Source organism: Octopus sinensis, linkage group LG1 (genome assembly GCF_006345805.1).
Source record: "Octopus sinensis linkage group LG1, ASM634580v1, whole genome shotgun sequence".
Classification (NCBI taxonomy): domain Eukaryota; kingdom Metazoa; phylum Mollusca; class Cephalopoda; order Octopoda; family Octopodidae; genus Octopus; species Octopus sinensis.
The window spans coordinates 138411635-138436274 of record NC_042997.1 but is presented as its reverse complement, the minus strand read 5'-3'; the positions used below and the strand labels follow the sequence as shown (position 1 = coordinate 138436274).

Genomic DNA, 24640 nt, shown 5'->3' with positions numbered 1-24640 from the left:
AACAAATTCAAGTTGTGAAATAAAATATAAAACAAAATTATTTTCAGCTTGAAATTAACACGACAGTTAAGGCTGGGCTTGTTGAAATGACTGTCTTGTTGGTGATGATTCAAATCAAACAAGACACAGTAAAAGACAGGAGAAACTAGTTGATTATTTATTAGTAACAGTAACTGGTGATGTAAAGATACAGAAGGAATCAAGTTGACATCACTAAATAAGCTCTTAGCATTGTTATAAAATGACTCAAATATGAGAGACTAAACTGAAATGATATGTAATTTTAGAGAGCAGGATTTCATTGGAAAACTTACAAGACAATGATTTAGAGATTAACAACAATGTCAATATTTTATAAAATATTTTTACCTCACCTAATCAATATAAGAAACAGAATGAAAAAAAAACCATGAGCTAATCAGAACCCCAGAAATCCTTGGTTATCTTTATTGCTAAGAACAAGGGCTGTCTTTCAAATAGGTTCTCTGACCTACAGGTGTATCATGTGATCGACCAGGCTATCAGATGTTGTTACACATCACTTGTCACAATGCCCTTTTGCATTGTTTTAGCCTTCAAATGATGCCACCATACTGGCTAGGCGAGCAGGCCAACATTCCCCACTGATCAAAAGGGAACTGGAGCAATATGTAATGAAGTGGTTTGGTCAAGAACACAATGCGCAGCCCAGTCAGAGAATCGAACCCACAATCTAGCGATTGTGAATGCAACAGCCTAACCACTAGACCATGTACCTCCACAAGTACATACTCATATTAATCTGATTTACATGGACCATACAAGCTAATTTCATCCATCTTTCAGTAAATTCACCAGAGATTAGCACTTCCATTTCTACTCCTTTTCCAAATGGTACACAAAGAAATGGACAAAGGTATGAAGAAGAGGAAAGTGTCTGCTTGCATTCCTTGACATCTTGCTGATAATAATAATAATAATAATAAGTAGCCCTGCCACTTCCCCTCCCTAAGCTTTCAGTCATACTCTAACATTTCTTACTCTTCACTCACCCTAGGATGATGGGTGTGTCTCAGCAAGTGATTGTAACAAACATGCAGATTAAAAGTAAATAATAATAATAAAAATCCTTTCTGCTATAAGCACAAGGCTTGACATTTTGGGGGAGGGGGTTAAGCCAATTACATTAGCCTCAGTACTCAACTGATACTTAATTTATCAACCCTAAAAGGAAGAAACGCAAAGTTGACGTCAGCGGAATTTGAACTCAGAACATAAAAACCGACGAAATGCCACTAAGCATTTTGCTTAGCATGCTAACAATTCTGCCAGCTTGTCACCTTAATAATAATAATAATAATAATAATAATAATAATAATAACAACAACAATAATAATAATTCTTTCAAATTTTGGCACAAAGCCTGTAATTTTCAGTGAAGAGAGTAATTCAATTATATTGACCCCCCAATGTTCAACTTGTACTTTATTTTATCAACCTAGAAAGGATGAAAGGCAAAGTCAACCTCAGCAGAATATGAACTCAGAATGTAAAGAACTAGAAGAAATGCCACTATGCATTTTGTCCAATTCACTGCCTTTCTCTTCCTATTAATAACAAAACTAAAAAGTTAATAACTAATGCAAACCAAGTTGATATTCCATCACTAGAACTATTTTCTCATCACTGCCAACAACTGTCACATGGGTATGCAACTGAGAACAAGCCAACTGCTGTGCACACGCAACAATGGCAGCAGAGTCAAATTGATCAACACACAATTAGGCACTGATGACAAAACTAAACCACAGAATGTAAGTTAATATATTACAGAACCAAACAAAACATTGTGATTCACACAGAACCGTGGGGGTCCCCCGATCTGCACATAGACTAGGGAATAAAGTCAGGAGTACAAACGCATAACCAAAATTGAGGCACCAAGCACTGGTAACAGCAGTGGGACATATTTTCAAGCCAACAAGAGAATTGTTATAAGGTTGTTGATGCTAGAAATAGCAGCCAAACCTCCCTTAATCCTTTAACATTGAGATTATTCTATCCAATGAAACGCTTATTTATTCACATTGTTTTGAATTAAGCAATTACATTATCAAAATCTCGAAGCTATGAGATAATGCATGATTATTTTAAGAATAACATTGTCAGGAAGGTGAGAGGCTGGGTCTGGCCAGTTTGAAAATAAAACAGGTTGAATATTTGGGACAGATATGGCCAGTTTAAATGCTAAAGGGTTAAATCACACCTTACCATCTTAGCTATAAAAAAAAGGACACATTAGTCTCAAGTTCTCTGCACATAGGAACAAGATTGGTATGACTGGTTAGGTAGACCACAATGTCCTAGGGCCGACCTAGAGCTAAACAGAAAAAAATTCAACAACTACCACACTACTCTGCCAACGTAGATAAAGCCAGTTACAATGTGAAGTCTATAGGTGACTAACAGCTAAGTCCAGTTTCACCCGGTCAGTTTGGATGATGTGGCTGTAAAACCTGCTCTGTGTAAGCATTCAACTTGTTTGGGAACGCTTACATTAAGAAACAATTTTAGAGTGACATTTTTCTGTCAAAAAACTAAAAATAACTGACCAACAAAAAAAACAAACCAACCAAGATTCAACCAAATCAAAAAATAAACCCAAATACTAAGTGAACAAAGATGAACCATTCCACTTCCATAAACTTTTTGCTGGTTCACTTGAAAGTTTAAATAAGGCCGCAGGTCAAGAAGTTTGTTTTACAATCACAGTCCCAATTTGATCTCACCCAGGGTGAGATAATAATAACAAAAGTTCTTTCTAATTTTGGCACAAGGCCAGCAATTTTAGGGAAATTGGGTTAAGTTGATTATATCAACCACAGTACATATTTTATCAACCTCGAAAGGATGTAAAGCAAAGTCAACCTTGGCAGAGTTTGAACTCAGAACATAGAAAGTCAGACATTTTGTCTAATATGCAAACAATTCTGCCAACTTGTCAGCTTAATAATAATAATCCTTTCTACTAAAGGCACAAGGCCTGAAATTTTGATGGAAAGGTGAGGGGGGCCTAGTTGGTAACATCAACCCCAATGCTCAACTGGTATTTATTTCATCAATCCAGAAAAGATGAAAGGCAAAATTGACCATAGCAGGATTTGAACTCAGAAGGTAAACAGTCAGATGAAATGTTGTGATGCATTTTGTCTGATATGCTAACGATTCTGCCAGCTTGCAAATTAAACAATAATAGTTTCACATTTTGGAACAAGGACAGCAATTTCAGAGGAAAGGGGTAAGTTGATTACATTGACCCTAGTACTTGATGTTATTTTATCAACCTCAAAAGGATGAAAGACAAAGCCAACCACAGCAGAATTTGAACTCAGAATGTAAAGACAGATGAAACAACTCTAAGCATTTTGCCCAACATGATAACAATTCTGCCAGCTCACCACCTTAAATTCTGCCAGCTCACCACCTGCTCATATGGAGAAGTGCAGAAATTCTAGGAAGACAACTTCACTGACTTTTGGCCTGCCAACTTCTAGCTTTCTTCCAGCCCAGACATGAACTCCCTGGACTATGCCATATGGGGCAAATTGGAGCACTCTGCCAACAGAACTTTGCATCCAAATCTTGATCATTTTAAGTAAATCCTGAGGGAAGAGTGAGACAACATGTCTGAGTACTTCATCATGAAGAATTGCGATGCCTTCAAGTGGCATGTGAAGGATATGGTGGACAAATGAAGACAGACATATTGAATAAATTGTCTCTTTATACCCCTATAAACTTGTGTTAAAATTATATTTATGTCAGGTTGCTAGTTCTTGTAATATACACAATTTGGTGAATTATCTATTATTTTCCAAGTTTTGCTTCCCCACCATATATATATATATATATATATATATCTATATATAAACGGCAGTTTGTCTGTCTGTGTGCCTGTCACGTTGTACCCTCACCCTGACCACGGCTTTCAAACGATTATGATGAAACTTGACACACACATAGCCCAATGTCATAATTCAAAACTAACGCAGCGACAATTTTGAAAAGTTCCCCAGTTCTGAAAAAAAATCGATAAATTCGACATGGGTCGAGAATCTAAGCTTTTTATATGCAACACATTTTCTACAGACTATCATGGGGATGCAACTCGACCTTTTTAACTCTCGGAACACGTGGGGTAAGTATCCCAAAATGTATAAAAATGTACAAAAACGGCAAAAAAGCGGGCAGCAATGTGAGTGACAACAACGAAAAAGTCAAAAGTGACCAAACTGAACAAACGAATGGAAAAGGTTTTTTGATGCACATGACAAAAACGGTTTATAATAAACCAAGAGTTTGCAAGTAGCGTCTGAGGACCCTTAGGGTACGTCAAAAATTTAAGGTAAAACGTTTGGGGTGGTAGTTATAAAGAAAGTGTAAACAAAAAAAGTATTCGAATAACTTGCGAATAACTTGGGGGTAAAGTCTCGAATGTAATTTCTTCCTGGTAGGAATTGGTTGGGTTGAATTATCGATAGCTGTTTGATAGTTATTTGGGAGTGAAGAGAAGACATTGCAACCTACACATGCACCTTCGTTCCCTAGAGGGAAAGGACTAGATTGGGATTAGTCGTTGCCTACTAGGGGTTCTTACATACCCAGGCTATGCTGCTAGTATATATATATATATATATATTTATTTGTGTGTATATATATATCTTTAGCCTTTTATTTGTTTCAGTCATTAGATTACAGCCATCCTGGGGCACTACCTTGAAGTCTTTTAGTCTAATGAATTGACTCCAGTACTTATTCTATCAGTTTCTTTTGCCAAACCACTAAGTTACAGGGATGCAAACATACCAACACTGGTTGTCAAGCAGCAATGGGGGACAAACACAGACACACAGACAGAAATAGTAACATATATATATATATCTTTATATACAACAGGTTTCTTTCAGTTTCCATCTACCAAATCCACTCACAAAGCTTTGATCGAGCCAGGGCTATAGAAGACACAGTGGGACTGAACTTGGAACCATGTGGTTGGAAAGCAAGCTTCTTACCACACAGCCACGCTTATATATAAAAACGTGTGTATGCAAGTGCATTTGTGTGACTGAGAATGCTTACAAACTATGCTGAGCTACAATTACAAACAGTGATAGTCATTAACATTTTCCGTTAATGAATTGTCATACAACTCTGAACTTCTGAATTCCATGGGGGGAAAAAAGACCCTTACTTGAACAACAAGTAAAGGTAGGCAACAGGAAGATCATCCAACCATAAAAATCCTGACTCAATTACCTCCTGTCTAAGTCATACTAGCTTGGAAAAAATAGAACTCACATGAAACAAAAGGTCTGTTTACTGTGTAGAGCTCATATGTCTGTTAAGAACCTTTATTTTTGTTGGGCTTCTTTGTCTTAAGAAAGAAAACCAGTCATTTACTATTAGAAGATATATCTTTTTATTTTTACTCATTTCAGTCATTAGACTGAGACCATGCTGGAGTACTGGCTTGCAAAAATTTAGTCAAACAAATCAACCCAAGTGCTTATGTTTTTAAGCCTTGTACTTACACACCAACACCAGTTGTCAAGAGGTAGTGGTGGTGGATACACACACAAACACAAAATGGGCTTCTTTCAGTTTCTGTCAAACAAATCCACTCACAAGGCTTTGAGTCAGCCTGAGGCTATGATAGAAGACACTTGCCTAAGGTACCACACAGTGGGACTGAACCCAGAATCACGTGGTTGGAAAGCACACTTCTTACCATGCAATAATGACAATCTCCATAGTTTTGCAGACAAGGTTATTCTTTCTTTTCTTCAGTACCTTAAAGAATGTTTTCTTGAATGAGTTATATACATCACACATTGGTTCCCAAAGTGGGCAGTGGGCAGTGGAAAGATCCAGGATGGGGTGGCATTGAAGAAAAGTGAGATGATAATGGGGTAGCCAAAATGGGGTGGTAGATGTAAAAAAAAATATATTTATAGATTAATTAGGCTTAAGTTTTATTTGTGAAATATAGTTGTTTTGAATTTATTGCAGAATGTGGTCTATATCTGTGGTGAAAAGAGTGCTAGGAATTTGGCCTGGGTGCCAAGTGGGGGGAGGTGTAGCCCGAAAAAATTTGGGAACCACTGACATAACATGAGACCTAAGACAGATATACAATTGACTGTTAATCAGTCTCACCCTTCCATGTAATAAGGTAAACTCATCAACAAACATATTATTTATTTATTTATTAAAAATACTATTGTCATATAAGAAAAACTAACAACAAAACAAGCCAATAAGAAAGCCTCTAAGTGATTAATCAAACTGCTAAAGCTAGCAGCCAAATCTTTTCTAACATCACAGCATAAGTCCTTAAAACAAATGAAATACTGGATAATGTAGCCGAGGGAGGCCAGTTCCTGGGAAAATGATAAGATAGTTATGGATGAATTGCCTTTGATTAGAGGTTTGCACAATCATCAGGATCATGATGAGGCTAAAGAACTCAACAACAACAAAAATCAACCAACAACAAAATACCCATATAGAAATTATATGAATGATATACAAATGTGTGATGCCTTTGATATTACCCATGGCATAGAGAGGAAGATATCAAGTGAGATACATACTACATCTGGGGTCTTTTAATAGAAATAACAACCACTTGTGTGAGAAAAACATAATTCTTTCTACTTTAGTCACAAGGCCTGAAATTATGGGGGAGGAAGCCAGTCGATTACATCAACCCAACTGCGCTCAACTGGCACTTATTTTATTGACTCTACAAGGATGAAAGGCAGAGTCAACCTTGGTAGAATTTGAACTCAGAACATATATACATGAACAAAATGTTGCTAATCATTTTGCCTGGCATGTTAACAATACTGCAGCTCAGAGAAGAAAATAATAAATAATTATAATAACGATTTCATATTTTGGCACAAGACCAGCAAGTTTGGGGGAGGGGATAAGTTGACTACATCGACCCCAGTGCTCAACTGGGACTTATTTTATCGACCCTAAAAAGATGGAAGGCAAAGTTGACCTCAGAGGAATTTGAGCTCAGAATGCAAAGACGGAAGAAATGCCGCTAAGCATTTCGCTCGTCATGCTAACACTTGTACCACTTTGCTACCTTAATAATAATAATAATAATATAATAATAATAATAATTCTTTCTACTATAGGCACAAGGCCTGAAATTTGTGGGGAAGGGGTAAGTTGATCATGTTAACCCTGTAAGGATGACAGGCAAATTGACCTTGATGGAATTTGAACTCAGAACATAAAGTCGAACAAAATGCCACTAAGTATTTTGCCCGGCATGCTAATGATTCTGCCAGATTGCCACGATGATAATGATAATAAGAATAATAATCTTTTCTATTATAAGAACAAGGCCTGAAACTTTCAGGGAGGGGTAAGTTGATTACAACCTCAGTGCTCAACTGGTACTTATTTTATCGACCCCCAAAAGGATGAAAAGCAAAGTGAACCTTGAAGGAATTTGAACTTAGAATGTAAAAACAGTTGAAATACCTCTAAGCATTTCATCTGGCATAATGATTCTGCCAGACCAGAAGAAGAAAAAATAATAATAATTACAATAATATCTTGGTGTTGTTTTGTAGATTACTAGAAAAAACTGAGCTGAGAAGAAAAGTTATAGAAGAAGGTTAAAGAGAAAAAAAAACAGCCAGTGTCAGTGAATAAAGCGAAAAGAGCCTAGAGTTAGTTAGCTAAGATTTATTAGTGAGCTGTGCAATTACTACTGGGTAAATTGTTGTTAAAGTCAATCTGAGAGAAAGAGATGATAGATAATTAGATATTGAGGAAATTTTAAGCAAGAATAGCAGAAACATGCAGTGATCTGTACTGGTACCTGACAACTGTGGCAGCCTTTTCCTTCAGCACAAAATATGCCTGAGGAAGGAAGGAATATAGGAGAAGAAAGATAAACGCACCAGTAACAGTCATTAATTTGCGCACCATTCATTGAAAAAAGTACAAAATAATTCCAGCACCGAAAAATTGGTCAAAACAAGTCCCAACAGCTCGCTAATCAAGGCATAGGAACAGTGAAATTTTATTAATTCATTATACAAAGAAGACAACTAAGTAACAGTCACATAAAGTAGAGTTTTGTTACAAAATAGGAAGGAAAAAAAAATGAATGAATGAATGGATTATGAGAAGACTTTACTGTAATCATCAACATTTGCTTTTTTTCTGCTGCCATAGGTTTCATAGGGTTTCACCACTTTAGTCAATTGACTATATGCACACAGCAACATATACACAACAAACAAACTTGGATGCCATCATCATCACCATCATAAACATTATTTTAACATTCACTCTATCATGCTTGCAAGGGTCAATTGGAGTATACTTGAGATGAATTTACTATGGCTGGATGCTCTTCCTCTCACCAACCCTCATATGTTTCCAAGCAAGATAACATTCCCCTATGACCTGACAAGTTCTCACAGAATATTAAAAATGAATGATACTGCTACTATGACATTGATAACCATTTGCAACTATCATGTGATGTCAACACAAGAAAACACAAACACATGCATATATACATACTATATACACATGCATACATTTATATATATATATATATATCATCATCATCATCGTCGTTTAACGTCCGTTCTCCATGCTAGCATGGGTTGGATGGTTTGACCGGGGTTCTGGGAAGCCAGAAGGCTGCACCAGGCTCCAGTCTAATTTGGCAATGTTTCTACAGCTGGATGCCCTTCCTAACGCCAACCACTCCGTGAGTGTAGTAGATATATATATATATATATAGTGGGTTCCTTCTGGTTTTATCAACAAAATCCACTCACAAGGCTTTGGTCATCCCAGGGTTATAGTAGAAAATACTTGCCCAAAGCGCCACACAGTGAGAATAATGTGGTTGGGAAGCAAATTTCTTACCACACAGCCACATCTGCATCATGTTTTTTTTTTTTTTTGTTCTTTTATCTTTTCCCATTTTTATTGTGTCGCCAAAATGAGAGACGATGTTTATAGCAAGACTAAACAGACACTAATCTTGAATCAATCCGTTTTGGAGTTACTTCAATCCTAGATAGACAGCATGCAATGTGGCTTACAAAGTCCACATCTTTCACACATTCCAATTTTGACAAGGTTTCTACGGCTGGATGCCCTTCCTATCAATATACAGGACTGTGCATTATATTGTACAACCAGCACTAGAAAGACAGTCTGCAGCTAGTCTAGAGTCTTTCCACCTCTTGCCTCTATCAGTTCTTATTCAGAATTACTATCCTTCTATGCACACACACATCCCTTTATGCACACACACTTACACACACACACACATATATATATATATATATATTATATATATATATATATTTATAAAAAGTGCAATATCATTATTGTAATGGAGCTTATGTAAGTGTATCTATATATGTAACTGAAACACAGGCAGACCTTCCTCTCACACTGATCACATTCTTTCTAACTCATACCTCACACCAGTCCTTGCACCAAACACCTCTCTAAAGTAAAAAAATAAAAGTAACCCACATCCCACCAACACCTCAGAGACCCAGCAACTCTCTGATGGAAAGAAAGGAATGAAAGAGAGAGAGTTGTATTCTAGCAGACACTACCTTACAATATTTTCCTTTGTGTAAGGTGACATCAATGTTATTGGCTGGTCTGTGTTCAAAAAGGAGTTTCAACATGGTGGTCACTCATCCTATTGGAAAGCACAACCAAATCTTCATCAAATCACTGTCTTAACAAAAATGGGTAAAATGGATGCTATAACAGCTGATATACATATATACATAAAGTTTTGATCGTGGCTGGAATAATTTTTATCATCATGGGTCTATTTGGTCAGGACTGATCTGGGCTAAATATCAACCAAGTTAAACTGAACCAACAGGGGAAGGCCTCTGTACAGTCACTCAACCTGCTAGAAATAGCAGCCAAATTTTCCTCAAAACTTATCAAGTCATTTTAAATTGGGAAATGATGAGAATTTCCCAAACTGGCAGATTTGATGAAAAAATTCATTAGTATACCCACATTGTTCAATGAACATCACAACACGGGGCATTTTTTATGATACTACTTAAAAAATAAATATTTATAGTACAAAACCAGTAACGACCAACAAATTAAGGGCAGTCATTGACTGAGAATGCACACAAATACCAAAATAAATGTTTGTGATTCCATTACATAGCATTGTCAGCAGTGTCTGGACCAGAATTGTCTTCAATTTGAAAACAGGTATTCATGAAAAGAATCAAGTTCTCTCTGTAGATTCTATTAAATTTAGCAAATGAAATGTATTTTAATTAACACTAACTTTATAATAATTCAATATGTGCAAACATTTTTGGGAACACCCAGCATACATACATATATATATTTCAATATTATATTTAAAAAAAACAGAAACAGGTATGGGAATAACAAACAAGGTGTATTAGTTTAACGCTCAGGAAAAAAATGGAAGATGTCTTTGATGTTTTGAGCCTATGCACCTCTACAGAATGGAATGAGGAGAGAAAACAGATGAAGAGAAGTAAAAAAAATTGAGAGAGAAAACTGTCTCTAGATTAACATATTTACACACACACACACACACACAAAATAGTACATGTGTACTTATGTGTGTGTGTGTATATGCATGTATGTGTGTATACACACATATACATATGTATACACAAAGATATATATATATATAAACATACATATATATACATATATAAACATACATATTCATATATACATACATATATGTGCACACACATATATACATACACATACATATATACATGCGTATGTGTATACATGCATATGTATATACATGCATATACACACACACACACACGAGGGGGTGCTGAAAAGTTCCTGGCTTTGGGTAAAAGAATATACAGTTGTTGTGTTGTGAAATCCTTCGGTCATGAATGACCATGGGATTGCACCTAGAAAGTTACCCTCCGAGGCACAAGTCTGGGCAAGGTTGTTTATGGAAGACCAGCAGTCGCTCATGCATATCAGCCTCCTCCTCTCCACGCCACTGATGTTATCCAAGGGAAAGGCAAAGGCCGATACAGCTTGCCACCAGTGACATCGCAGCTCATTTATTAACGTGCAAGTGGCTGAGCACTCCACAGACACGTGTACCCTTAACGTAGTTCTTGGGAGATTCAGCATGACACAGAGTGTGACAAGGCTGGCCCTTTGAAATACAGATACAACAGAAACAGGAAGAAAGAGTGAGAGAAAGTTGTCGTAAAAGAATACAGCAGGGTTCACCACCAACTCCTCCGGCCAACGCCTCATGGAGCTTTAGATGTTTTCACTCAATAACACTCACAATGCCCGGTTTGGGAATTGAAACTGCGATCTTACAACCATGAGTCGGCTGCCCTAACCACCAGGCCATTGCGCCTCCATGAAAGAAAATACAGTAGGATCAATTAACTATGATTTTCTTCAACATATTTCCCTCTTGGATTCACACACTTATTGCAGCAGTCTATTTTTTCTAAGCCCTGTAAAAGAACTCGGACAGTTGGGCCTCCAACCAGGCCTTTCACAAAACCCTTAAAAGCAGGAACTTTTCAGCACCCCCGCCACCGTGTGTGTGTATGTGTGCATACATACATACATATATATATATATATATAATATATATATATATATATACATACATATACATACTATATATATATATATATACATACATATACATACATATATATATACATACATATACATACATACATATATATATATATATATACATACATATACATACATATATATATACATACATATACATACATACATATATATATCATCATCATCATCATCATCATTTAGCGTCCGTTTTCCATGCTAGCATGGGTTGGACGGTTCTACTGGGGTCTGTGAAGCCAGAAGGCTTCATCAGGCCCAGTCAAATCTGGCAGTGTTTCTACGGCTGGATGCCCTTCCTAACATATATATATATATATACATACATATACATACATATATATATATATATATATACATACATATACATACATACATATATATATATACATACATATACATACATATACATATATACATATATATATATACATACATATACATACATATACATATATATATACATACATATACATACATACATATTATATATATACATACATATACATACATATACATATATATATATCATATATATACATACATACATATATACATACATATACATACATACATATATACATACATATACATACATACATATATACATACATATACATACATACATATATACATACATATACATACATACATATATACATACATATACATACATACATATATACATACATATACATACATACATATATATATATATTATATATATATATATATATATCACTACATATTTTCACATCTTCTTTCTAGAGAGTAGAACCTCAGTTCTTTCAGCCTCTCCCAGTAGCTCATCTGTTGCATTGAGGTAATCTTCTCCATGCAGAGATGTTTAATTGTCTCGGGTTCAACAGTTCGTTTGATGTGTAGTAGCAAACACAATTAGGAGCAGTAATCCGGGCAATTAGTCCATAGGAATAACATACTTTCGGTTTTTTTCTGTTTTCCAAATGATCTCAGGATCCAGCCTGTCAGTTGCTTGCACGGTGTGGCCTTGTCAGTAATATGCACACAGAATGAATGACACTTCATTTACTCATGGATCCTCAGGTAATGCACCAACTCTGGCTCCAGAATTGCAATACCTCTTAGTTCCAACAATTCTGATTGCAACCTGTTTGTGGATTAATAGGAGAGAGCTTGAAATTTCTCAACACTGTATTACATGCTTTCTTCAGCACACTTGTATAAAGCATTTAGATCTGTTGTTTTGACTTATCGTCAAGGTCTTTGACTACTTGTGATACTTTTACATCATGGATATTTTGTCAATTCTGATGGCTAATGTTCCACAAGTTGATCCAATCAATGGAACAGTCTGCTTTGTGAAACTAACATGCAAAAAGCTGAGCACTCTACAGACATGCATACCTTTAGCATAGTTCTCAGGGAGATTCAGTGTGACATAGAATTTAACAAGACCAGCCCTTTGAATTACAGATATAAATCATTTTTGTCAGCTGAGTGGACTGGAGCAATGTGAAATAAAGAGTCTTGCTCAAGGACACAACATACTGCCCGGAATCAAACTCATGACATTAGGATCATGAGCCTTTGCTACTCTAACCACAAAGCCATGTGCCTTCACACTTTTACATCATCAGCATAGTTGATGTGAGTGGCTGATTGTATGAGTAAGGGCATATCTGAGAAAGCCACCACAAACAGTAGTGGTCCAAGTACAGTTCTCCGAGGGACTCCATCAAGAGTTGATGTCTCATCAGAGACAGAGAGCAGCATTGGCTGCAACTGTCTAACTACTATCTTACAAAAAGTCATGCAGCCAATCCCTGGCTTTTCCAACAATATCAAGGTGATGCTCATATAGAACCACCACAGAATGTTAAAACAAGCATATACACAAACACACATACATACATACACATATTTATTTATTAACACATATTTTGCTGAAAATAACAAGGAAGTGTTCCAACCGGATTGTGCAACTTGGTTAATTGACTTATTCAAAGTGACAATAGATGTGCAGAAGAGCTAATATGTTACATAAAGCTTCAAAATACCAATTTCATTTTCAGTGAATCATATATTACTATATGACATAGTCTGAACTTCACACACTACCCAATCTAAGGATATGATGGGCATTATGTGAAGAATAGGAGTAGCATGTGAAACTGCTTCCCTAGCCAAATCTTTTGGTAAACTATTGTGCCTTCAAGCACTTTTAAATTACACACACGTGTGTGTGTGTGTGTGTGTGTGTGTGTGTGTGTGTGTGTGTACACACACATATATCATCATCATCCTTTTAACTTTCACTTTCCATGGGCTAAGCAGAATTTATTAAGGCAGGAAGGATGGTTTTTCTGTCATGAACCTGCTTCCCCATGGCTAGACATGTCTTCACAGAATACTAGAAATGAATGACACTGCTTGTATAACAGTGATAACGACTTTACAGCTATCACAAGGACACACACACACATATACATCAGTGTGTGTGTGTGTGAGGCAAGCTTCTTTCAGTTTTCATCAATTAAATTCACTCGGAAGGTTTTGGTTGGCGCAAAGTTCTAGTAGAAGATACTTGCCCAAGGTGACACCTAGTGGGACTGAACACAGAATCATGTGGTTAGGAAGCAAACTTCTTAACAACATTGCCATTCCTGAAGGTATAGCAATGCAGCTGCCAATGTATATATTATTTCTTGTGTGTACGATTAGATGTATGATTACTACTGGGGAGTTTGGAGCTCCACATAGTGTATCATCGTCCAGCCTGCTTCCAGTATAGTAGTGTATATATGTGTGATTAGTGTGTGTGTGTGTGTGTGTGTGTGTGTGTGTGTGTGTGTATATATATATATTATATATATATATATATATACATACACACATATACACACACGTATATACATATCATCATCATTTAACGTCTGTCTTCCATGTTGGTAAGGGTTGAACAGTTTGACAGGAGATGGCAAGCCAGAGGATTTCGGCTACATCCACTATCTGTTTTGGCATGGTTTTTATAGCTGGATACCCTTCCTATATATATATATATATATATATATTATATATATATATATATATATATTATATATATATATATATATATATTGGATTGGACTCGGTTTGATTGTCTATGTTCAGTCCACTGCTGAATGAGGGCCTCAGCTTGTTCTCTCCACCAGAAAATGGCTTGGGATCATACTGGTTTGATAAGCCTACTCTTCCACACTGGCTCAACATGGCTTGGCAGAGAATGCAGTTTTGTACTCTTACTCAGAAGTAATTAAGTCGATTACATCAACCCCAGTGCTCAACTGGTATTTATTTTATCGACCCCGAATGAATGAAAAGCAAAACCAACCTCTGCAGAATTTGAACTCTGAACATAAAGACAAGACACCACTAAGCATTTCATGCAGCATGCTAACGATTCTGCCAGCTCACCATATACATGTACATATATATATATATATATATATATATATATATTGAGAGTGAGCTGGAGAGCAATATAATAATCAGCATCTTGTAAAAAAATTTTTTTTTAAAGCAGAAAATTTTTACAATTTAAGTCTATAGTTAAAGATGTTATGCACCAAATCCCAAAATTTTCGACTAATAAAAAAAATTTTCCTTCAAAATACTTATTATGATACTGCTTTATTATAAAGCTGGTTATAAAGAAAAAAATAGAACATATCTCTAATTGTGTAAAAATGTATGCATGTGTGTATATATACACGCACATACATATATGTATGCATGTATGTTGGTGCATGTGTGTGTGTGTATTTATTATCATCATCATTTAGCATCTGTTGTCCATACTGGCATAGATCAGATGGTTTGACCAGGGCTGGTAAGCTGATGTGCTGCACCAGACTCCAGTCTGGTTTGGCATGGTTTCTGCGGCTGGATGCCCTTCCTAATGCCAACCACTCCAAGAGTGTAATGAGTGCTTTTACATACCACCAACACAGGTGCTAGTTGAGTGACACCAGTATCGGCCACATTGACTCTGTGAGGCCTAACACTCAAAAGGTGTTTTTTACATGCTAGTTGTGTGACACCAACAATGGCCACAACTGTGATTTCACTTGGCTTGACAGGTCTTCTCAACATGTATATTATATATATATAAATATATACATGTGTATATATTTATACACAGATACATATATGTATATATGTATGTTGGTGTGTATGTGTATATTTATCATCATCATCATCTAGCATCTGTTGTCCATGCTGGCATAGATCGGATCATTTGACCAGGGCTGGTAAACTGATGTACTGCACCAGACTCCAGTCTGGTTTAGCATGATTTCTGCTAACACGTGTATATATTTAAAAAGACAATATATATATATTACATAAATGTATATTTATGTAATATACACACACATGTATATATTTTAAAAGACAATATATATATTACATAAAGCAGGGTAAAGCCACCAAGACGATGGTGTCTTTTCCAGTGAATGTGCATAAACTTTATGGAATGATAAATTAGATGATAATAACCATTCATCTTAAGTTGACACCTTTTAATTAAGAAGCAAAATATAGCATATCTCTGAATGTATTTCAAGTAGTTCTACAGCACACATTACTTGATTTAAATAAAGCTGAAGATGAAAAAAAAAAAATAATCGAGCCACAATGCACTGCTGTATTAGAACCGCAAGTGAGACAGACAAATGAAGATAATCACTTTCGCAATTGAATGAAATTTATCCTTAATGAATGAAAGCAGGTGAAATGTTAACTGTGAGCATGAAAAATGTTATGGTTAGCTTATCATGCAGTGATTAGGGTCAATTTTTTAAATATTCCAAGAGTTCAGAGAAAGAAAAATTAGACATGGTGAAGTTTACTAATTGAAGACTAACAAATACTAGAGATGAAAAAAAAAAGGTGGGGCGAAAGTGGAATATGAGTAAGCAGAGAGAGTATATGGTTACTTACTGTAGCCCATTCCTTGAAGAAAGTACCGGAAAGCCTCACACACTTTGGCTGGTTGCTCCTCAAGGGGCATACCACCACAATCAGCAATCTAAAACAAAAACGGAATTTTTTTTATTTGAAAATAACAGGTTATTTTTTATCTTTTACTGGGGTACTATTTTGAATTGTTTAATCAAACAAATTGCTTTTTAAGCCTGGTACTTATTCTATTGACTTCTTTCGCTAAACCACTAAACTACAGGGACATTAACAACCCAACACTGGTTGTCAAGTGGTATGGTGGAGACAAACAACACCATCATCATCAACATTTAACATCTGTTTTCCATACTGGCATAGGTTGGACAGCTTAACAAGAGATGGCAAGGCCAGGGGCTGCACCAGGTTTTGGCTTAGTTTCTACAGCTGGATTCCCTTCCTAATGTCAACTACTTTACAGAGTGTACTGGATGATTTTTACTGGGTGTAAAAGTGCCCAATAAAATAAGTACCAGACTTAAAAACTATTATTAGGGTCTATTTGTTCAGGTAAGCCTTCATGGTGGTACACCAACATGGGCATAGTCCAATGACAAACACAAGTAAAACAAAGAAGATAACAGCAACATAACAAACTAAGAAATACTAGAATACTAGAATAAGATTTTCACATCAGAATTACATAGTCAACATCTTACTGTGAACAATAATAGGTCTTGTTTCATGAATTCAAATGAAAAGTTAAAGAATGAAAAAAAGCAGCAATGAAATACCTTAACAAAATCAGTCTCCTGAGGATCCATCCTTCCATTCATATTAACAACTTCATCAAGATGAGGAGAGTCATCACCAACCAGCAGCATAGTGCGGCATCTGAAAGATTAAAAAAAACACCATATTGTTGTATTATAATCCTATAAATAATTCATTCTACTAAAGGGACAAGGCCTGAAATTTTGAGAGATGAGGCTGGTTGATTACACTGATCTCAGTGCTTGACTAGTATTTATTTTACTGACCCTGAAAGGATGAAAGCAAAGTCAACCTCAGTGGAATTTGGACTCAGAACATAAATCTGGAAGAAATGTCACTAAACATTTTGTCCAGCATGCTGACAATTCTGCAGCTTACCACCTTGATTCTGTAACTAATTATAAAATATTAGAATATTGTAAGCAAGTTCAATCGTTAGAAAGAACCATGTATAATTCCAGGGTCTTATAATCATACTTCGTGACTCAAAAGAGAAGTAATGAAGGTGGTAGAAAGAAAAGCTTGTACAGAATAAAGTAATAATTCTCGAGATGAAGTCTTTGTTTCTAATAAAGCATAGGGGCTGCCCAAATGGTATATTTGTGAAGTCAACTAAATGATAAATATGTCACAAAGAAATATTTTCCTTCTTTTTTTTTTTAATATTTGAGAAAGATTTTGACAAGATTCCATGCTCAACAGTCAGGTAAGCAATAAGAAAGCTCTGTGTAGATATATGTGTTGTGAGCTCACTTCAATTAAGTAAATAAGAGAGTGATCATTAAAGATCATGATTACTGAGAAATTTACTATATGCTAAGTTATTCCCAAATGTCTATTCTCAACACATTTCTTTTCATTGTAGAACGCTAAAATGTAACATATTCTTTCTTGACCTCCTACTTCCAGGACACCATTAAATGGTATCATCAAAGGAATTCATGACTGATTGCTTATTGAGGCCTATTGCAAAATCTATAAAAGGGTTTAAAAGAGTATGCTTTAGTTCACCTGTTCATTGTATGGGCCAAATACTTAGAGAACAACAGAAAAATGGATCTTGAATAATGTGCAGAAGAAGGTAAGCATGCAATATACTGTAGATTGTCCAAAAACTGGCTAAGTAAGTAAAATCCTTAGCTGGTGACTGGAGAGAGATGCTGCCCTCTTAGCCAATACACAGCTGTGGGTGTTGCTGAATGATGGACTCTGGTGATGATGCTATTCCATGTTTTCTGATCCATGGCACTGGCCTTAGCAAGAAGTGTGTTTTTGAATTGATGAGATATAACAGAGGCATAAGAGTGGCTTACATAGTAATTGTACATGAACTGAAGATCATTAATTGTATGGCAGGCACCCAAAACATAGAAATAATCTGGTGATGCATTTTTACTAAATCTAGTGATAACTTAGTAACTAAAGTTAGAAGAACGTGTGGAACAAGTCTTGGAAACAAAACGTTTGTTTTCATACAAAAGATACAACAAATGGTAATGAATACTAAAAAATCTAAAATGGTTGCTTAGATATCAACATTATTGTCTGTCTTCCACGCCAGCATGGACTGGGTGGTTTGACAGGATTACAGGTCATAGCACTGTGTCATGCTCAAATGTCTGTTCTGCCATGGTTTCAATAGCTGAATGCACTTCCTCACATCTATCACTTTACAGAGTGTGGTGGGTGCTTTTTTTTTATGTCACTGGCACTAGTGAGGTCACCAAGTAGCTCACAAGACAAGACCTCTTGAGTGAAAGGGTGTAGTATTGAAGAAGGTGGCTTATGCCAAGTTTTGATAGAGGGATGGGAACAGGTGTCTTTTTGTAGAGGAGATATATGGCTAACCCAGCTGGAAAAACAGTTTAGTGTTTTCTATTGGATAAGCTATGTGTGTGTGTGTGAGAAAGATTGAGCACAAGGGAGTTGAAGAACTAGTTGGACAAAGAGATTAGCTAAGGATATACTAATATTAGTATGAAATATAATCTGAATAAATTATATAGGCCATATTCAGAAAGTGATAGGAGTTAGCAGTTAAAGGGTACCACCAGTGGAGGCAAATTAAGGAAATATTTTAAAGAAATAGTTAGAACAGACAAAAGAGGAGATAAAGAGTCACAGTAAACAGGGCTGAAATGCATAAAGAAATACAATCCATATAATCCTTTTTACTGTAGGCACAAGGCCTGAGATTTTGGGGGAAAGTTAAGTCAATTACATCGACCCCAGTACTCCTTTGGTTCTTAATTTATCGACCTTGAAAGGGATGAAAAGCAAAGTCAACTTCAGTGGAATTTGAACTCAAAACGTAAGAACAGATAAAATGCTACTAAAAATTTTGCCTGACATGCTAACGCTTCTGCCAGCTTGCCATATACAACCCATATAAAAAGAAAACAAAGATTCTTGACACTTACTTTACATTCTTCACAGTGTTCCTGCGAATATTATCCAGTTCTCGGATCAAGCCAAGATCAGTTCGTCTGAAATAGAAGAATAGAAAAGAAATATAACTTTGCTAAACTTTATCCAATTTATGGATTCTTAATGAAAGTTTAAAAAGTTTAAAAGTATCTACCTCAGATAAGATTCTATGAATAATGCCAGGTTTTGTGGATTAATAGCTTTGATGCAGTCCTTGTACACATTGACTAGATCATGGTTTTCCCATCGAGTTTTCTAGGTAAAAACAATAATTATATGAAATAATAATTTTGTATATTAACACAATCATATAAAATAATAAAACAATAACAAAGGCCACAAACGTTCGGTTACGAGTAAAGTCAATTTAATCAACATCAATACTTGTGCTTCTTGTATTGACACTGAGGGATGAATGATAAAGTTAATTCCAATTAAATTTGAACTCATAATGCAAAGGGACATAACTATATATCACAAACTGCTCCACCAGTTTACTAGCTGTCCAATGCCTTAACCTTTTAGCATTCAGATTATTCTGTCAAATATAATGCTTATTTATGCATATTGTTTTTGATATCTTAGAGCTTTTGATATGTGATAGTCTATTGTAGAAGAGGTGTGAGAGGCTGGATTGGGATGGCTTGAACATAAAAAAGATACAATATTTTGGTCGGATATGGCCAGTTTAAATGCTAAAGGGTTAACAATCATATGGTGGATGGTAGAATTGTTAGAGTGTCTAAGAAAATCCTCTGAAACATTTAGATACGATCCGCTACATTGGGTTCAAATTTGCCTTTCACCCTTCTGGGGACTGATAAAGTGCCACTGAAAGTAAAGAGGTTGGGTTAATCAACTATACTTTCCACTAAAATGTGTTACTTGTACCAATGATGAAAATCAATAAAAATAATGATTACTTATTGAGGAGGTAGACCACACATTTACAGTTGAAAGGAATGGGATAATGTTACAGTTATGGCTTTTGTTAATTATGCTTTAGCTTGATTACATCAACTCCAGTGCTCAACTGGTACTTATTTTATCAACCTTGAAAGGATGAAAGGTGAAGTCAACCTTGGTGGAATTTGAACTCAGAACATAAAGACGGACAAAATGCTTCTAAGCATTTTGCCCAGTGTGCTAACGATTCTGCCAGCTAGTTGCCTTATTCCCCAAAATAATAATGAGGTCTTACATTATGAGCACAGGGCAACCATTTTGTAAAGGGAGAGGATTAGATGATTGGACTCAACTTCAGAATCATTATTTAACAACCATTTTTCCATGCTGACATGGGTTGGACATTTTGTTAGGAACCAAGATGCCAGAACATTGCACACCAATATCTGCTTTAGCATGGTTTCTAAAAGTGGATGCCCTTTTACAAGTGGATGCACCAATCACATCACAATGTGCTAAATGCTTTTCTTTTCTTGGTGATACCAACACTAGTGAATTCACCAAATACTCACAAGACAAAACCCCTCAAAATGGGGTACCAAATATGAATATATTTGATATTTATTTTGTCAAATCCAGAGAGCTGAAAGACAATGCTGCAATCTTTCTCCCACTGGATTTGAACTCAGAATGTAACGCACTGTAGCTAAACACCACTATGTATTTAGTTAGGCACTCTATCAATTCTACTAGTTTGCCACTTATTAACCACAATGATACTAATATCACATTTTCTTGGTACCATTATTGACATTTTGTTTATTGATTATGCTTAAGATATTCAGGAGTACAACATACCTTTCCGAACCAATGCCACAAGAGATACTCTTCAGTAAAGTTTGTCATTTGACCACTAAACAAATACCACATGTTCATCTATAATGTCAAAGAAAACAAAAATAGATTAAATACATTACACAGTGGGTTTAAGGGGTTAAAAACTGTCAGTGAATGTAACAGACAAAATTCCAAGTACAAAGAAAAAAAAGACTTAGAATACCCATTATCATAAAGTAGAAAACTTTTATACAAGTTTGTATTTGAATAACAAATTTTTGGTTTCATTTGATTTTTTGTAACTGATACAAGGCCATGCACGCACACACACACACACACACACACACACACACCACACACACACACACACACACACAACAGGGCAAAAATATAATGAGGTGAATCAGACCAGATCCAGAAAGTGGCCTGGTGATTTTCATGATGGATATTTGTACTCACTTCCTTAAACTTAGAGGAAACATAGCTCAATGCCCAAGTAAACAGAATGATCATGACTCAAGACATTTTGATCACAGGTCTGCTCAGTTAGTGTAGACCTAAGGTTAAATGATAACTACCCCATTAATCTGATGGGGATTGCAAAGATCATGGGTACTGCTTCTCACCTCATAGAAAATAACAAAATTAATTTTTTAAGGGAAAAAGAGCTAATTTCTAGTTTGTGAAAAATATCAACATCAACAAAAACAACAATAAAACTTACTTTTTGGTAGCCCCATTCTATCCATCCAGGAGCATCACAAGTGGGATTAATCACCACCAACGAATCAACAAAGCTTGGGTGACACAACTGGAATGGCAATTAGGAACAGAGTCATATTATACGATTTAATAACAAAAAAGAGTAAAGCAGATAATTATAAATATATAAATAATGACAATCCAAATTTTCTTGGAAATAAGTGAAATTAGAAGTTAATAATTCATATTAATAATTAATCAATATACATATGCTTCAGAATGTAACTTCAGTTGAGTACAAAGTGGTAATAGGAAATTAAAATGACAAAGGAAGGAACGATTAGGTTATGAACTTAATTAGCTCACAGCCGTTTCTGCTATAAGATGCAATACACTCATAGTTGAGTGCTTGGGCATTACTCTACAGCTTCATCAAAGTTTCAAACATGAAGTGCAATAAACTCTGATGAAGCTGCATTCCACCTTATAAGCAGAAATAGTTATAAGCTAATGAAATCCATAGTTATTAATTCTTTTGTCATTCTAATTTCTTAATCATTCAATATTCCGACATTAAACAGAATAACTTCATCATGGACCATATTAGACATATGATAGCATGCCTCCATGAGGACCCATTGTCAGTAGATTTTGCGAGGGACATTCTCCTTCTTGGTAATGGTGAAGTTCCAGAAAACGGAAATGAAGATGATGACATAAGTAACATTTGCACAATAGCCAGTACTATCCAGAGTCTTCAGGATCAGCTCTTCCCAGAAAAGATTGCTTGATAAATGGTGTATGCTCTAAGAATTATTCCCAAAAATTTGTGTCCCAGACTCAAACTGCTCAAGACGGGTACCCACTGTATAGGCATAGGAAGTCATGCGACGGAGGCTTAACCTTAACCATAGGGAAATTTGAAGTTGACAATAGATGGATAGTACCTTACTGTCCGCTTCTTTCAAAGACATTTAAAGTGCATATCAACGTTGAATTTTGCAATTCCATCAGATCAATCAAATATATCTGCAAATACATTAATAAAGGGTCCGATGCCGCCATGTTTGGCCTCCAAGGCATTAACCAACATGATGAAGTAATGCAATACCAGGCTGCACAGTACATAAGCAGCAATGAAGCGTTTTGGCATATGTTCGGTTTTCCAATACACAAAAGGTATCCTGCCGTTGTTCAGCTTGCTGTTCATCTGGAAAATGGCCAAAGAGTGTATTTCAGTGAAGTCACTACTGCCCAGGTAGCACAGGCTCCATCAGACAATACACTTACTGCATTTTTTAAACTTTGTCAGGTTGATCCTTTTGCACGGACACTCCTTTACTCCCAGGTTCCATCTTACTACACCTGGAACAAGATGTGGAGGAGAAGGAAGACAGGTAAAACTGTTGAAGTGCACAAAGGCATTAAGTTCGATGATTGCCTTGGGTATGTTTATACAGTGCACCCAAATCAGACTGAATGATTTCATCTCCGTCTTCTTTTACATGAAGTAACAGGCCCAACTTGCTTTCAGGATTTAAGAACTATGGATGAAAATGTTTTTGCAACATACAAGGAGGCATGTTAACAGCGCGGTCTTCTTGAAGATGACAGGCAGTGGCAAGCCTGCTTATCAGAGGCTTGTGTATCCAACTCGCCTGGAAGCCTCAGGACACTTTTTGCTGTTATACTGCACAACTGTGCACCCAATAGTCCGTATTCTTTGTGGCTTCAATTTAGGAATGACCTGTCTGAGGACTTTAGGCGAGCCGCTCAGTTTCGATTCCCTACTTTAAACATAGGTTTCACCGATACAATATACAACCTAGCGCTGATTGAGACTGAAAACAAGACTTTAGCTTTAGGCGGTAACGTAATGACCACTTAGGGCTTCCCCCCACTGCAAAGCCTACCTCAAATGATCTCCCTTCTAAGATTGTTCAGGAATATTAAATATTAATATTATACCACCGAATATTAAAAACAGTATGCTAATAAATCTCAAAACAACTTTTATGACATCTACACAATAATAAAGTCTAAATAAATATACTTACACTGTATCTAACCAAAATATTGGCTCCAGTACCAACACCAAATCCTATAATCCTTCTTAAGCTGAAATAGTGAAAAAAAAATTTATATCAATGCATGTGTGTACGTGAGTTTTTTTTTATATCTATTTTACTATATTTATATATATGTGTGTATATATGTGTATATATATATATATATATATATATATATATATATATATATATAGTAAAATAGATATATAAAAAAAGAGACCAGTGAATTTGTTGTGGGGTGTGGAAAATCCAACATTTCAGACAAAGTCCTTCAGGTAAAAGTTGACAGGAAAGAA

The 24640-nt window shown here is 35.8% G+C and overlaps 1 protein-coding gene across 10 annotated transcripts in view; it reads right to left on the bottom strand.

Annotated features, from left to right (window-relative positions):
* LOC115209509 (protein NDRG3) overlaps positions 1-24640 on the bottom strand; it is a 141017-nt gene that overhangs the window by 10147 nt on the left and 106230 nt on the right. For 8 of the 10 annotated variants that reach the window (XM_029777985.1, XM_029777977.2, XM_036505190.1 and 5 more), the window contains 7 exons: positions 24333-24393; positions 22298-22384; positions 21595-21672; positions 19985-20085; positions 19824-19889; positions 17424-17523; positions 16672-16759 (listed from right to left, as the gene is read on the bottom strand). In XM_029777985.1, coding sequence (XP_029633845.1) covers positions 16672-16759; positions 17424-17523; positions 19824-19889; positions 19985-20085; positions 21595-21672; positions 22298-22384; positions 24333-24393 — 581 coding nt within the window. Of the gene's footprint in view, positions 1-7885; positions 7927-16671; positions 16760-17423; positions 17524-19823; positions 19890-19984; positions 20086-21594; positions 21673-22297; positions 22385-24332; positions 24394-24640 lie in introns of all 10 variants that reach the window. The other 2 variants (XM_036505192.1, XM_029777961.2) reach the window with 1 other exon arrangement.